At 53.1% G+C, this 16,327-nt stretch overlaps 1 protein-coding gene across 1 annotated transcript in view; it reads left to right on the forward strand.

The window, feature by feature from the left end:
- Positions 1-16,327, forward strand: part of robo2 (roundabout, axon guidance receptor, homolog 2 (Drosophila)) — a 264,425-nt gene that overhangs the window by 123,439 nt on the left and 124,659 nt on the right. The window contains 1 exon segment of the mRNA XM_084674013.1: positions 1,167-1,493. Within this exon segment, the coding sequence (XP_084530139.1) occupies positions 1,167-1,493 (327 nt within the window).

Raw genomic sequence — 16,327 nt, forward strand, 5'->3', positions numbered from 1 at the left:
CTCTCTCTCTCCCTCTCCCTCTCTCTCTCTCGCACACACACATGCACACACACAAGATCAACCTCTGCAGTGCCGTACCCAGTACTCGACCAATGGCAAGCAGGTTCTTTAGTTTCCTTTTCAGATACTGTATGCAGTGTTCATAAGTATTCAGAGGACTGGAAGGTTCTCCAATGTTTCATTGTCTGTGATATACAACAGCACAAACCACTGGCGGTTTTCTGGATTCTTATTGGAGCTTGTTCTTAGGGGAGATGAAGAAAAGCACAGTTGGCAGTGTCAGCCTTTTTAAAATGTGTTTGTATTCCTGCGCTGTGTGTATGTATTTGTATGTGTGATGATTTGGTAGTGGATCAAGGCCTTTAGTGTGCAGTTTGGCTGGGGCTCAGTGCATGTACATGTAAATGTGTCCCCTGGCACGTGATCTGGTGGGTTAAGACTTGGTCACAGACACACAGGGCCCTCTGACAGGGCCAGCATTATCAGAGCTGCCAGACTCCCCAGCCTGCACCAGCCTTCACACTCTGAAGAAAGGAGGCCTTGCCCTCAACCCCAGGGGATTAGCTTCTGAACACAGCTCTGGCCCCTCAAACACACACACACACACACACACACACACACACACACACACACACACACACACACACACACACACACACACACACACTGCAGAGCCCCTGATTTTATTTGTTTGTGTTCACACTGACTCCCCTTGGAGAAATGACATGGACACTGTGTGTGTGTGTGTGTGTGTGTGTGTATGTTCAGATATGAGGTCTCCAAGCCTTCATGCCCCTGTTCACCCTTGGGTCCAATTACCCACGAGCCCTTGCGTGTATGTTTGAGAGGTGCAGATGGTTCTCCGACTGGCTTGAACTTGGTGGCCCCAAGGCCTGGGGTCTGGGTGGATCCGGAGGCTGGGGGGCCAGGAGAATGCCCTCGTATCACATGATGAGCAAAGACAAACAAACTAGAAACAACTTTAGCTCATTCCACTGGTTAAGTTGTTCATCCTGGCCCTCCAGCATTTTCAGTTTGCAACTCATGTTCAGTCGTCCGAGATCTTTCAAAACAACATGCTGATGGTCCCATGTCTCTCTCTCTCTCTCTCTCTCTCTCTCTCTCTCTCTCTCTCTCTCTCTCTCTCTCTCTCTCTCTCTCCCCAGGATCCCGTCTGCGCCAGGAGGACTCCCCGCCCCGCATCGTGGAGCATCCCTCCGACCTGATCGTGTCCAAGGGGGAGCCGGCCACCCTCAACTGCAAGGCGGAGGGGCGGCCCACCCCCACGGTGGAGTGGTACAAGGACGGGGAGCGGGTGGAGACGGACAAAGACGACCCACGCTCTCACCGCATGCTGCTGCCCAGCGGCTCCCTCTTCTTCCTGCGCATCGTCCACGGACGACGCAGCAAACCGGACGAGGGCTCCTACGTGTGTGTCGCCCGCAACTACCTGGGGGAGGCCGTCAGCCGCAACGCATCGCTGGAAGTAGCATGTGAGTCTGTCTGCCTCTTACCTGTCCATGCCTGCCTCGACTTGTCTCTGCCTGTCTCTAGCTGCCTCTGTCTTTCCCTGCCTCTCTCTACCTGCCTCTAGCTGCTTCTATCTTTCCCTGCCTCTATCTTCCTGCCTCTAGCTGCCTCTATCTATCCCTGCCTCTCTCTACCTGCCTCTAGCTGACTCTATCTATCCCTACCTCTGTCTAGCTGCCTCTATCTATCCATGCCTCTCTCTAGCTGCCTCTATCTATCCCTGCCTCTCTACCTGCCTCTAGCTGCCTCTACCCTGGTGGAGCACAGGAAACACGTTTGTCCCTGGTGCTCCAGGCGTGCTGGCTGGATGAACCTCCAGCCAGACTGAGACACGGCCAGTAAACACTGTCTCATTCGAGGACATTGGAGCGAGTAGTTAATAATGTCATTATTTCAGAAACACAATTTTAGCGCCGCAGGAAATTGCTTAGTGTTTGTTTTGAAAATGAATTACACTCAGACTGAGAGAACTCATTCAACATTTAATAGACAAAAAGGGTGGAGTAATCACATTAAAGGCCAGTGTTTGCCGGGCCTTGCTTTGGAAGATCTGTCATTTCCTTAATGAATGGTCAGGAGAGGTCCTCCAAATGACACAGCCATGCCATTCACAACACACTCATGAGAAGAAAGGATTCATTCTTTTCATTGTCTTTACTGTCATGTATACAGCTTCTGTATAGCTTCTGTATAGCTCACTTTATGTCTGTCTTTACAGCATATTGGGAGATACATCCTAACGTTAGGATAGCATGTGTCAAGAGATTGTGTGAAGCTTGATTCTTGGTTCCTCTGCCAGACATAGTGAGGGAGAGGGAGGAGTGGGGGGTTGGCCATGGCAGGGGGTTTGGTTGGCCAGGGGGAGTGGAGGGGGAGGGGGGCACAGATGAAAGCCCAGTAGGACATTTGACACAGGCTTACAGGGGTGTGCAAGGGAACACCAACAGGCATAACCTGACCTGCAAATAATCTCCCCTTTGAAGCCAGTCCCCCCCCCCCCCCCTCCCCCGGAGGGCCAGGCTGGAGATCCAGGGGGGCCCTGAGGGGCCAGGCCTCCTCTCCCAGACCCCCGAATCATGTCCACGCTCACCCAGGCTCTCCCCGGAGCAGCGCGCTGCTTCAGCCATCCCACACCAGACCCCACTCCAAGCTGCGTTCAGCCAACAGGTCCTAGATGTGTTTAAACTTTGTTAATGAACGTTACCCACTTGATACCCGCTGTGTGCATGCGAAAGGAGAGGAGCGAGAGGCTGCCAGGTCCGGGGTCATTAGGAGAGAAGCAGTATTGGGCTGGGGCCATTGGGGAATCGTCTGGACTGGTGCTTAAGAGAGAGAACCTTTTCATGAAGTCTGGTCTTTGCACTGATCAATATCATCGGCTTCTTTATGCATTGTTAGGGAAATAGATGCCGTCCATCCTGTAAAGAGAGGTAGCACGTACAAATCAGCGCTGTTGTGTGTGCCTGCTGTTACTGCGTGTGTGTGTGTGTGTGTGTGTGTGTGTGTGTGTGTGTAAACGGGGTGCATTGTGCGAAAGCGGAGCAGATGAGGGAGGATACAGGAGAGCTGGGGGAACCTGATTGTTCCAGGGGTGATCATTCTGATCGCTTTCAGCAGCAGGACCGGGGTGTGGAGGGCGGAGGGGGCGGGGACTGCACCGTATTGGATGGGGGGGGGGGGTTGCTGTGGCCAACCGTCTCTGATCTGGTCCGGCCCCCCCTCCGGGACCCCGGCAGCCCCCAGGTGCCAACTGTGTGACAGCAGCTTGATCTATCGATCGCTGTAAGAGGGCTCTCCCAGCCTAAATGAAAATTCATGAAAAATTGATGAAGTCTCTAGATTATTCTTTTTTTTTCTCCTTTTTTTCTCTCTCTACTCACACTGTTCCTCACGCTGTTTCTCCCCCTTTATTTTCCTCCTCCACCTTCTCCGTCTTGTCCTCTACGCCCTCTCCTCCTGCTCCTCCTCCTCACCTTCCTCTCCGCACTCTTCTCCTACTCCTCCGTCTTCCCTTTGTCCTCCCTCTCCTCCATGCCAGGCTTGAGCGACCAAGGTAGTTTAGGGGAGGTGATGGAGGCTGTGGTGCTCTGGAAGGGAGGGCCTTCTCAGTGGGTGAGGGGTCAGTAAGAGAGGAAGCCAAGCCTGCCAGTTGGTGACACTCGGAGATAGCAGTGAGGACGCTGGAGGCCCCAGCACCAGAGCTCCTGTCTCTCTTCCAGCCAGGCCTTTCAGAGTGCTGGGGTGGGGGGTGTGGAGGTGGTGAGGAGGGGTCTCTTGAATCCCAACACAGGGGCTTACCCCAGTGATTAGGTTTATCAGGCCCTGCCATCCCTGTACCAGCCCTGCTAATCTCAGCCGGACGGGAGTCTAAGCACTATTTAAATGTGAATTCACATACAATCAGCTGTCTGTATGATATCGCTGTTCATCCACCTTCCCCCCTCTCTCCTCCCCTCTCCTCCTGACCGGGGTTGAGCTGCCCCAGCACCCTCCTCTCCTCCCCTCCCCTCCCCCCCCCCCCCCCCTCCCTGCCGTCCCCCTCCTCTCACGAGTGGTTGAGCAGGACCCTGGTGAGATAATTGAATTGCAGCTCCTGAAGCAGATTGAAGCGAGTGTCTGCTGTGCCTGGTCATGCTGCTGCAGCATGGACACCAAGCTGAGCTCCACTCTCCACTCCTTCCTTCAGGGGTGGAGGAGAGGGAAGAGGGGCGGGGGGAGACAGAGGAGGGCCCTGGAAGGAGGCCCTGCATTATTAATACGTGCCAGATTGGCCAGACGAGTGCATTGACTGAGCTTCACTCTTCAAACACGACACCCATATTAAGTATTACCCAATGAACACAGACAAGCAGGGTTGAGTGGAGCCGGGAGAACACTCGTCCTGGAGCTGGGAGCGAGGATGGTGCCTAAGTCAGGCCAGTGTGCAATCTCAAAAGAACAGATTTCATCAAGGTTTTTTTTTTCTTTTTTTTCCCTCTTCTTCTCTCTCTCTGTCTCACACCGCTGGTTATTAGCAGCGGAGAAGAGAGAGAGAGAGAGAGAGAGAGAGAGAGAGAGAGAGAGAGAGAGAGAGAGAGAGAGAGAGAGAGAGAGAGAGAGAGAGAAAGCACTAGGATGTGTAGCCCCTGGGGGTGTCAAGGCGCTCTGCTTTTGTTCATCTCGTTCTCCCTCGCATGCTTCCACAGCCTGACTCCAGACCGGCGAGGAGGCGTCCTCGGGTGCAGCCGGCTCTCTGCTGCTGAGGAGACGGGGGGAAACTCGCCCCCGTTTCCTCCCCGCCACACAAACTGGGTCAACGAGCAGGTTCATAAATCATTGTGACGCCCGTGTCAGAGACGCTGGCCCCCAGTCACTGTGCCGGAGAAAAGCGCTAGCGCAGCAGATAGGGTGTATGTATATGGAAGTGTGACAAGACGCACCTGGGGCGATAGGGTCCCCAGGAAAACGCTAATTAGCTCCTATCTGTTCAGGTGTGGAGCGCACGCGCGCAGTGGTGCAGGTGCTATCATGCCTGTTCAGTTAATGGAGTGTCGGTTGTGACTCAGGCGTTCTGGTGGGTGTTAATGTGTGTGTGTGTGCGTGTGTGCGTGTGAATGTGTGTGTGTTAATGTGTGGGTGTGTAGTGGGGGAGGGGGGTGGTTAGAAGTGTGCATGTTCTGGAATGGCCCGCAGGGACCAACACAGAAAGAGAAATGAGGACACTCATAATCTTAAGAGAAACACAGAACCCATCCTTCCAGCCTCGTTCACGTTGTAACCTTTAAAAGATGTAAATGGCGCGTGCGCGGCGCTGACGTCTGGGGCGTCTGGGTTCTAAACGCCGCTCAGAACGGGATTGGATGACTTTTAAAAAGGTCCTTTGATATCGTCTAATGTACCACTTCTGCAATTAAGCGAGTCGTTAGGTAGCATTTGGTGCTCGTACAACAAGGTAATTAGCAGGAAAATGGAAGTGAGAGGGAGCAGAGAGGAGAGTCAAGCTGTTTCTGGTGTGTCTGGAATGAGCAGAGTCTAATAAAGGGACTGGGTGTCCAGAGAAGGGGGGGGGGTCAGCCTAGAGACACACACACACAGAGAGACACAGATACACACACATACACACAGACACACACTCTTTCATACACACCCCAGCTGCCCTACCATCCAGCCCGAGTCCTTGAGAGGTGATGAAGGATAATGTGGCAGAAGAGGGGAGCTGTTGTTCTAATCACACCACAGATGGTATATCAAATCTGCATTTCACCCTGTGAGCACTGGAAATCCTTGTCTTTCTATTAGTCTCAGGATGCGCATGTGTGTGTGTGTGTCTGGAGGCTGGTGTGTGGGTGGAGGTGGAGGTGGAGGTACTTTGGCTTATACAGGGATTAGTTTGTTACTGTGGGAGGCTGGTGAACGTCATTCTCTACTTGTGGTGATTAAGTTCAGTGTAGATGGAGAGATTGAGTCTGGTGGGATGGAGGGACAGAGGGATGACAGAAGCAAAGGCTGTGGGGAATGTTATCCTGTGATAACAGAGGTGCAGAGAGCAAACAGGCCAGAGAAGGAATCCCTGATTGAATGTGTCAGCGCCGAGGCTGTGTGGCTGGAGTTAACTCACCTCCATAAAGAGAGTCTGTTATCTGCAAGGTTTACACACACACACACACACACCAATCTGTGTTTGAATCAGCCTCAGTAACAGGGTTGCTAGCTCTCTCTGTCCAGTATACTATAGGGCAAGCAGAAAGGAACTTGAGCACTTTTACAGGAAGATAAATCATGTGATGTACTACAGTCCCCAACCACCACACTGACCTTCCAAAGGTGCACACACACACACACACACGCACACACACGCCCTGAGACAGCGTTTCTCCTGTGGGCCCGGCGTCCCAGCTCTGACCTCCATGTGACTACTCAGGGAAACTGGAGATGAGTACGTGAAGCAGAGGATATCCAGCCCGGTACACCTGGAGAGGGATGAGTGCAGACCCAGACTGGAGGAATGAGCGGGGCCAGGCAGACAGAGAGACAGAGAGAGAGAGAGGCGGGAAAGAGCAGGATGTCTTAATGAGATCCAGGCTCCGGATGACCCCTGACCTCGCTCTCGCGCCCCAGCTCATCCCCACATCCATCTCTCTCTCTCTCTCTCTCTCTCTCTCTCTCTCTCTCTCTCTCTCTCTCTCTCTCTCTCTCTCTCTCTCTCTCTCTCTCTCTCTCTCTCCCTGGGTGGAGTGTTAAAACAGGATTAAACAAGTGTGAATAAACAAGCCTGCGGTCTTCCGTCATGGCTGCCACGAGCCCATCCAGGCCGGCCGAGGACCGCTGACCTTGCTGCTTCTCACGCCCATTAGAGGCCCCGGCAAGACGGAGCAGCCGTCTCTCAGGGTTTTGTTGTGCTTCCCTGTTTTGGTTTTGGTTTTGATCCGTCTCTTTATAGACCTGTGGTTATTGATGGCCTCTTCACTCTGACAAAGAGGCCCGCCTCCCTCTTTCTCTGGACTCTCTTTTTGTCCCTTGACTTTCTTACTCCCTCCCTCCCTCTCTCTTGCTCTCTCCCTCTCTCTCTCTATCTCTCTCTTTCTATCTCTCTCTGTCTCTCTCTCTCTCCTATTTCTCTCATCCTGTATACAAAGCACATATAGCTTTGGTGAGCCCGCACATGACTAAACCATAGATCCGGGCATCGGAGCTGTTAATGAGTGCGAGCTGAACAACATCCTGTCCAGAGATCCTCCTGACAGCCCTGGGTTCATGAGGATCGCCTCTCGGCGGGTGACTGGCCTCTCTTCCCGCTTCCCATCAACCAATCAGGTTTAGAGTCAGCTGTAAATCATTGAAACTCATCTTCAGGCTGGTTAGGGAGCCTCTGTTGCACCAGACCTGATGAAAGACTTGCCTACCTCCGATGATCCTGCTATGTGTGTGCCTGTCTTCCTACTTGTGTGTGTGTGTGTGTGTGAATGAACATGTGTTTGTTGGTGTACTTGTGTGTGTGCGTGTGTCTTACTCAGATTGCTTCACTACCATGTGTCCACTCCAAGTGTCTGTGTAGGTGTGTTAGTTACAGCCGGATCAAGATGAATCAGTGATAGCTCTCTATTGGCTGTCTCAGACAGAGTGGGCGAGGGGACAAGTGAGTGATAATAATATTAATGGAAAAATGTGACCCTGGATCACATCCCGTGAGGCGCTCTACTCAGAGGGAGGGGGGGTGGGGGGGGGGGGTGTGGGGGGTTAGGTGGGATTGGATCCCCTGACCCCTGGAGAACCTTGGCCTCCCCTATCCAACCTGGATCTCTGTCTGATCGGAGAACACTCCCCTCACGCCTACCCGTCCTGAAGAATCTGTCCCCGTAGAGACCCCCCCCCCCCCCCCGGTCCCTCTGAGACGGCCAGGGCTGGTGATCCATCATGTGGAGTTAGGCGTGGAGGAGCAGGTTGGGGGGGGTAGCTGATATGGGGTTGAATCGGGTGCAGCTGAAATTGATTGACCCTTTGGTGTGTGGCATGGAGACTTCCAAGACTAGAGTTCATGGTTCAGATGTCCGTTGCACCTTCAGCTACAAACACACACACACTTGAATGCACATTCACTTCTTCACCTGTATGCACCCGTGACCATTTGTGTGTCTGTGTGTGTGTGTCTCTGTGTGCCTGTGTGTGCCTGTGTGTGTCTGTACATGCTTGTGTGTGTGTGTGAAGGGGTCAGGCCTGTTTATTTTGGGTCAACACTGTCAAACTGCTCTCTATCTGATGGATAGAGCTCTCTGGTGGCAGCAATCCACCCACACCCACACAACCAACGCGTGCACGCACACACACACACATACACACAAGCAGCAGAGGGGTTGTAATGATCTTACATGTCTTCATGTCAGCCAGTTTTTGAAATGAGTGACAACATGAAAGTCATTCCACAGTGACAGGAAGGAGCTGTCCTTCTCCGCCTGGTGAAGGGCCTCACACACTACCTCAGCTTCCCTGTTTGTGTGTGTGTGTGTGTGTGTGTGTGTGTGTGTGTGCGTGCGTGTGTTCTATCCCCAGGGTTTGTGTCCCAGAGCCACAGAGTCAGTCAGAGTTATAGGGGCGTTGAACATGTTATGACTTGTGGTGATCTCCATGGCACGGACTGATAGTGTGTTTGGCTTGGGTTACATCTGCTGCAGGAGACACCTAGCAACCACCAGAGCCCCCAACAGCTGCAGCCTGGAGATGTCACCTGATCTCCCTGTCTCGCTCTCCTCCCTCCTCCCTCTTTCCTCTCCCCCGCCCGCTGCTCCGCTCCCTTCCTGCCATTTGAAAGTGATACGAGGGTCGTGATCAGGTCTGAAGGTGAAGGGATGTGGGCCGATGGTTAGATGTTTATGAGTGCGGTCTCAGAGACAGCTGGGGATGGGTGCGTGAGACACTGCGCTGGTCGGGGTGAACCCAGAAATCTGTTTCATCCCGCAAACAGCTGAATATCCTGGATGGGAAGTCCTTCTGTAGAGACAGAGATAAAACTAGTTTGCCTTTCATCCCTTCCTTCCTCCTCCTCCTGACACACACACACACACACGTCCTACACACACACACACACAGAGGTGAACAGGCCTGCTAGTCCCTGAGACAGTCCCTGACACAGGTGCACAAACATGACATCATCAGCAGATAGTGTGTGCCATGCAGTGGACCAGGTGCAGGATGATGACATCACACGCTGGAGGACTGGGAGCTGTAATGTGTGTGAACACCTTGATCTCCAGCCGACCCATCCAGGTAGATTATTAACCAGACAGCCAGACAGTCTGCTAGCTAGTCAGCTAGGTTGGGCAGGCAGGCAGATAAGTAAGCAAGGAGACAGGCAGGCAGATATGACCCTGCACATGTGTTTGGCAGCATGTAGCACCAGACTGAGCCATGCTCCGAGCCACGCAGAAACAGCAGCTGCATAGAGATCAGCTCCATTCAGATGCTAAGCAGTCTTATCTCTAGAACCTCTCTGCTGCCCCGCATGCTCCACAATGTCCAGGGCAAAGCTATTAATGCAGGTGCTGTGTGTGTGTGTGTGTGTGTGTGTGCGTACATGTTTAGTTTTTCACAAGACCTCCTTGGAGGGTGTGTGTGTGTTATGCTAGCACTGGATAACAACACGTAGATACACACGTATGCACACCCGCCAACTGAAATGAGACCAGTGCCTCATGTGAAGTGCTGCTGTTATGGAGGAGATGTGTCTTGGATCCACAGAGATCCTGTTACCACGCAGGAAATGAAGTCTAATGACCCTGAGTGATCACAAGAGGAGGTGTGGCAGACTGGGCCGGGGAACTCCCTCACTGACTCCACCCATCTTTAAAAACCATTAACACTCTCCTGTTTCACACTGGGCCTCCACACACACACACACACACACACACACACTGGCACACTGCTGGCACACATGTTTGACACAGTGCAAGGTGGGTAAGGGTGATCTCATGTATGTGTGTGTGCAGTAAACATGTACACACACACACTCCTGCTGCAGACTCCGAGCTCCTTTTACGCCCGTTAACTGGCAGGCAGCACACTTCTCTATGTGAGGCCTGAATGGCATCATAAGGGAAACAGTGACTCCCAGACGCCCTGTTGTGATCAGGATGAGGAGAACTGCTTAATTGGGCCGCATCAGCCATGCCCTGGCTGCCTGGCATTAAGTGGGAAATTCCACCTCTTGCTTTTCCTCCCGCTGCTTCTGACAGTGGCAGCGGTGTTTGAATCAGACGCATGAATAAGAGCTCTGACACTTTGTGAATATGGATTCAGCTGGCAACGCAGGAGCTGGAGATGTTGAGAAATACTGTGGATATGAAAACACATGAGAAATACATCTGCACTTAGCGGTGATGAGCTGTTAGTGTAATTATGTTTCTAGTGATACATTCACAAGTGTACCATACACATGTTTTTTTCTGTATGAATTTAAGTTAATGAATATTGAAAAAAAAAAAATATGTCTTTGTGTAAAACGTCTCAAATTGGACACAAAAACAACACTTAACATGGATTAAAAACGCTGTGAAAAGAGAACTACAATCCATCAGCTTATCACAGTTATTATCACAGATGTTTGAGCCACAGCTCTGCAACACCATGATTTAGCATGATGACAAGCCTGTGTTATGAGCTGATAGGCTGGTCGAACCACTGCTACCAGATAGGCTGACCCCAGCTGACCTCTGGCTGTGACCTCACACTGACCATCGATTGACCCCCGTGTGACCCCGGCAGTGACCCGCCACCATGGCGACCCGCCATATACTGGTCGCCATGGTCTTGCCGGCATTTGCTGGCTAACCCAGTTAAGGTTTGTCTCATTGGTAGATAGATGGAGATGGACGTGGTTGAGGAAAGCAGGATTAGCGTAGTGTCAGAGAAAAAACACATACATACATTTGTACATTTAACATGATTACCACCCTCCAGCCAAGAGATATGACCTGAATGGAGCACTCTGGTGGCATGGCACTTACCATTGGCCCCTACTGTAATGGCAGCCTCAGTAAGTTCACTCTCATCTGGGGACTTATGCTAAGATTCGAGCTGTTTGCTGATGTATGTTCATGTTTGTTGGTGGCTAACTCCATGCAGAGCCTGTGTTTGTGTTCCGTGGCTAACGGGCAGGCTAGCCTGACCTGGAGACGGAGATAACACAGTGCTCCCTGGGTCTGCCTTTCAGAGGCGCACAAACGGCAGCCTGCTAATGAAATCAGCCGTAGTTAACCTTGCTCCCTCCTTGCCACCTTGGTTGATAGCAGCCCTGGTCATGACTCTCTTATCTCCTCTCCACGTCTTGCCTCCTCCCCCATCCCTCCCTCCTTCCCTCCATCCCTTATCCCCTGAATTGCTGTTCCCTAACTGTCTTCTGATGATAACCATTCCAGTGCAGCCCCTCAGCCAACTCCCCTCCTCCCCCAGCTCCCCCCCCCACCCCCCAGGCATGGCAAATCAGATAGCAGTGCCATGACTGTCTGCTAATGAAATTAGCCGCTTTTCTCATAAGCCTTAATAAGTCACTAGACTCGATTAAGAATGCTGTCGAGAGAGTCAAGGGAGGGGAGGGGGGAGGCAGGGGAGGGAGGCAGGGGAAGGAGGGGCGCTCCGGGTAGAGGGGGGGGATACAATTCATCAAAACATCACCACACGATGCCAGCATTGGTGTTGATTGTCATAAATATGATTCCCCCCTCCCCTCACCCCCTGTCTATCTCACCTCCTCTAGCTCACCCCCCCATGCCAGCAGCGCTCCCAGACACCCAGCCCCTCCCCCACCCTGACGGCGTGTCTTTTTGACACTTTGTGAGATGGTGGGGGTGGGGTGGCAAGTATTTCAGAGGTGGGGTCATTAACTTGGCTGAATGACAGACATCAGCCAGGCTAAGGCTGCCCTGCTCTGCTGCCCTGCGGGGGGTCCCTCATCCTTCCTGTCATCCCTCTCACACTCAAACACACACACACACACACAGTCCCGTCTGGTGTGTGAACAGGAGTCCAGAGCTAAGTTTAGTGGTGGAGGCTGAGAAGAGCACAGAGCAGCCTGATGAATGAGAGGAGACAGGCTCTTTATACCCGGGTACACACATCCACAGCACACAAGAGAGAGAGAGAGAGAGAGAGAGAGCTGCTACCTCTCAGATGGGTGTGTCTGCGCGTGGGAAAGAGAAGGGGAAAGAAACAGCCAGACAAACAGAGGGTGGCCCACTGCCAGGGAGCCCTTGTGGCATGTCTTTGTGAGTGCTGGGCCCTGCTGGTGTAGAGGCTGCTCTGTGTGGACTGGATGTTTGTGTTCATGCCACCACCAGTGAGGCGCGTGCTGCCGGCCTGCCTGTGGAGAGACGCCCGTCCTCATTAATCACGGGGCCTGATCCCGCGCCCTGACAGCTTGCAGCCTGGCGGCCCCCACCCGCCCCCCGCCCCCTACACCCTCCCAAATCCCTTTCACCCCCTACACCCCACCCCCCTGTCATCCTGCTCCACTGTGGGACGGTCGGTGCTGCGCCATTATCTTCACAGCGTAACGAGACGGCAATGACAGCTGCCAAGGGAACTTGCCCCTCCCCCTCCCCCCCCCCCCGCCCCCCCACACCCTTAGACAAGAACCCCTGTTTCTCTTCCATCTCGGGTTCACAAGTTTTGATCGCCCGAGGGCAAAGGTCAAGGGATTTGCAAGGTTGTCAGAGCAACTCTTGACAGCGTCAGTTGTCAGGGAGCTGGCCAGCCGTGACACAGTCCTGCTGTCCAGCCACTTCCTCTGACACTGGAACTAGAACAAGAACACGGTGGTCGTGTGGAGTAGAAGAAGGGAATCTTTAGTTTATCCCCTGGCCTCATCCCTGGCTACCCTCTGTGTGTGCGTGTGTGTGTGTGTGTTGAGGGGGTGTTGGGCTCTGGCTCTGTTCAGCGGAGTGCCTCAGCTAACAGGTCGGCTCTGGTCTAGTTGTGTCATGAGCACACAGCTGAGTTGTCACTTGTCTCTAATTGGCTAAGATCGACACACCAGAGGCTCAAAGCTCACTGACCCCTTCTCCTCTCTCTCCCCCTCTCTCTCTCCCTCTCTCTCTCTCTCTCTCCCCCTCTCTCTCCCCTCTCTCTCTCTCTCTCTCTCTCTCTCTCTCTTCCCCCTCTCTCTCTCCCCCTATCTCTCTCTCTCTCTCTCTCTCTCATGTGTGTCTGTGTGTGTGTGTGTGTGCGCGTGCTCTGCAAGGGTGCTAAGTGGAGCAGACTGAGAGGGCAGCAGAGCGATGACCGTGAGGGGCATAGAGGGGACCCTGCTCTGTCCTGACGGGACCCAGATTGATCAGCCTGCGGAGGTCATCTGGGGGTCATCAGGGGGTCACGACAGGACAGATGATGGTCCACGTCATGGCTAGGAAACACTGTGACCTGCTCACGCTCCAACACATGGTCCTCACTCAGATACCTGTTCATCTCAGCCCCATTACCCAAGGGATCGACACACCCTAGATACTCACAGCTCAGATACTGCAGGCATCTAGGCAGCCAGTCAGTCAGCCAGGGATACAGCCAACCAGGGATATAGCCAGCCAGGGATACAGGGTCTGTTTCTGGAGTCTGTGATTGGGCGTGAGGATTTCCTGCCTGTCCGGAGGGAGACGTGAGGTGGCCGTTTGGCACGCGTCCCTGATGATCGTCTCGTAATTGGACAGAGGTGACCTTTCCTTACTGGAAAGCTGGAGTGCTGTGGTGGGGCCGGAGGGGGCATATTAAACAGCAGCCGGCAGGGCGGGGCGTGATGGGGTGACAGGCGGAGGGACAGTAATGTATGAGGGTGCGGCTGTAGGCTGACTGCAGCTGTATGGACTGATGTATGAGGGGCTGCACGTCACTGACTGATCGCCTCAGAACCGGGTCCCTGCTAACGGCTGCCCGTGTGTTTGTGTGTTTGTGTCTGGAGTCGGAAAGGGGTGATGGGGGCCTGGTTCTGGTGCATTGACTGGGACAGGCTGTGTATGAGACTGGAACTTATTGCATGTGTCTTTGTGAGTTTGTGTGACAGCTCAATGTTAACCCCACTCAGCCATGCTAACAGGGACAGCCCGGAGAACAGGTGTGTTTTATAGAGCTATGTCTCCTTTTACCCCACCCTGTTTGCATGTGTGTGTCTTTGTTTGTTTGTACGTGTGTGTCTTGTCAGTGTGTGTGTGTGAGGCCAGGCTCCAGAGTAGCGATGCGCCCCAGTAGGGGGTGGTGGTCATCCCCGCTGCCCATGTGAGACCTGCAGGGAGCAGCCTAACGAGGGGCAGCAGCAGCTGAATGCTTTGTCCTGCAGCCAGCCAGCCAGGATGCCTCAAAGACTGTCCTGTGGAGAGGCAGCCTGTCCTTTGTGTCTGCCTCCTCCTCGTGCCTGCATGTCAGGGAGAGGGTCAGGGGCCCTGCGAGGGGCCCTGGATGGCATCAGGTGGACAGAGGCTTTGTCCTTGTCCCTCCCTCCTCCCTATTCTGCCCCCCCCAACCCCCTCTTTCCTTCCCTCCTTTCCTCCCCACTCTCCTCCTCTCCTCCCCTGCTCCTTCCCCATCTCTCACTCACTTGCCTCTCCCCTCTCTCTCATCCCGTCTCTCTCTCTCTCTCTGCGCTGCATAATTCAGGTGAGTGATGGTGTTGGGGCCAGACTGACAGCGCTCTGCCTGCATGTTGCTTCTGTCTCTTCAGTATCTCTCATCTCCGCTCTCCTTTTTAATACATGTTCTGCTTCTTTCCACTTCCTCATAACCGGCACGGTGTTTGTTATCCAAGTCAGGAGAGCGCAGTCCAGAGCTTCGTGTTACTAATGCCACTGTGGGGGGGGGCGGGGTTGGGGGGGGGCATGACAGACAGCTCTGTGTAGACGCTGCTCTGCGGAGGCAGAGGTTTGACACCTCTTTAAAAAGGCCAGAGTCGTTTCGTGTGTGTGTGTTGTTGCTCTCACGCCTCTCTGTGTCGCTCTCCTGGGATTTGACCAGAGGAGGAGGAGAAGAGGAGGGAACAGAAGGAGAACAGAGGGGGCGGAGAGAACAGAGGGGAAAGGACAGTACAGAGGGATGGGAGAAGGCAAGGGGAGGAGAGAACAGCAGCAATAGAGGGCCTGTAGTCTGTGTTTAACCCCCTCCACACCCCCGATACCCAGTTCTCTAATGAACAATTATGGGTTGTTGTTGCTGCCTGTTCTGTCCCTGGTGCTTCCACAGAGGGCTGCAGGAGAAAACAGGGCTTGTGGAACAGCTCGCCTCGCAACAGTTTGTGGACCTCACTTGTGATGATCACAGTAATCGCCTGTGGTTATGGAGCCTATCGCTCCATTATCTTTGATAAAGGGCTTATCCATTACCTCCTGAGTCATTAAATACATCATCATTATTTTGATCCTACAGACACCGGGTCAGAATGTTAGCCTTTGAATCCAAGCCCCTCAGGATCGGCCAATGAGCTTTGATCTCTCAGCCTGCATTTGATCCCCCCCCACCCCCCCCGGTGGCCAATGCGTCATCAGCCTGGTCTGAAATGCCTCGAGGCAGCCAATCGCAAAACACCTTCCCGCAATCAGCAACACCATAGCTGTGTCCAGCAGGCATCTCCTTAATGCACCACAACATCACAGCGTTAGATAGGAACACGGCACAGATAAGCCCCACCACCACACTTAGCTGACTGCTCCAGTAATTGGATTTAAAACACAGCAACAAGAGGAAGTACAAACAGCAGAGAAGCACAGAATCAGTGAGAAGCAAGGTGAAATCCCCCCCGGAATACAAATCCCTTTTCACAAATCCCATTGTTAGGAAACCATGAAACCGGATTCCTGTAACAAGTCTCTGATCAGTGGAATCTGTGGCCCAAAGGACTCAATTAGACCAGAACGGCCCTTTCTGGCCGGCCTTCATGTCCCATCACCCCCCTCTTCCTGCACGCTGTTCCAGCAGCTGAGCCTTTTAATGCCACGGAGCTGAACGTGGTCACGCAACACACTGACCCATCTCACCCATCAACTACTGGTCCTCATTACAGACACACACACGCACACACACACACACACCAACCTCAGTAGACGCAGGCATTCCCCACTGACTATAAGCCAATTGGCCAACTAAGGAAAGTAAACATTTATAATAATACAAAATGGCTCAAAATACCAACTGTTTTAAGAAAGTAGCTGTTAGTAGCTAGTAATCCGGTTGTTAATTCCAGTCATTTCTCCCTCATTCACTTATGATAATGATCATTTCTTGATTGTGGTACGGCCCCTGCTGTGGTCTGCAGAGCAGAGCGAGGGAGACAGCTCAGTAGGATCTGCTGTGT

This window comes from Hypomesus nipponensis, chromosome 15, assembly GCF_054491055.1.
Source record: "Hypomesus nipponensis isolate SF chromosome 15, ASM5449105v1, whole genome shotgun sequence".
Lineage (NCBI taxonomy): Eukaryota > Metazoa > Chordata > Actinopteri > Osmeriformes > Osmeridae > Hypomesus > Hypomesus nipponensis.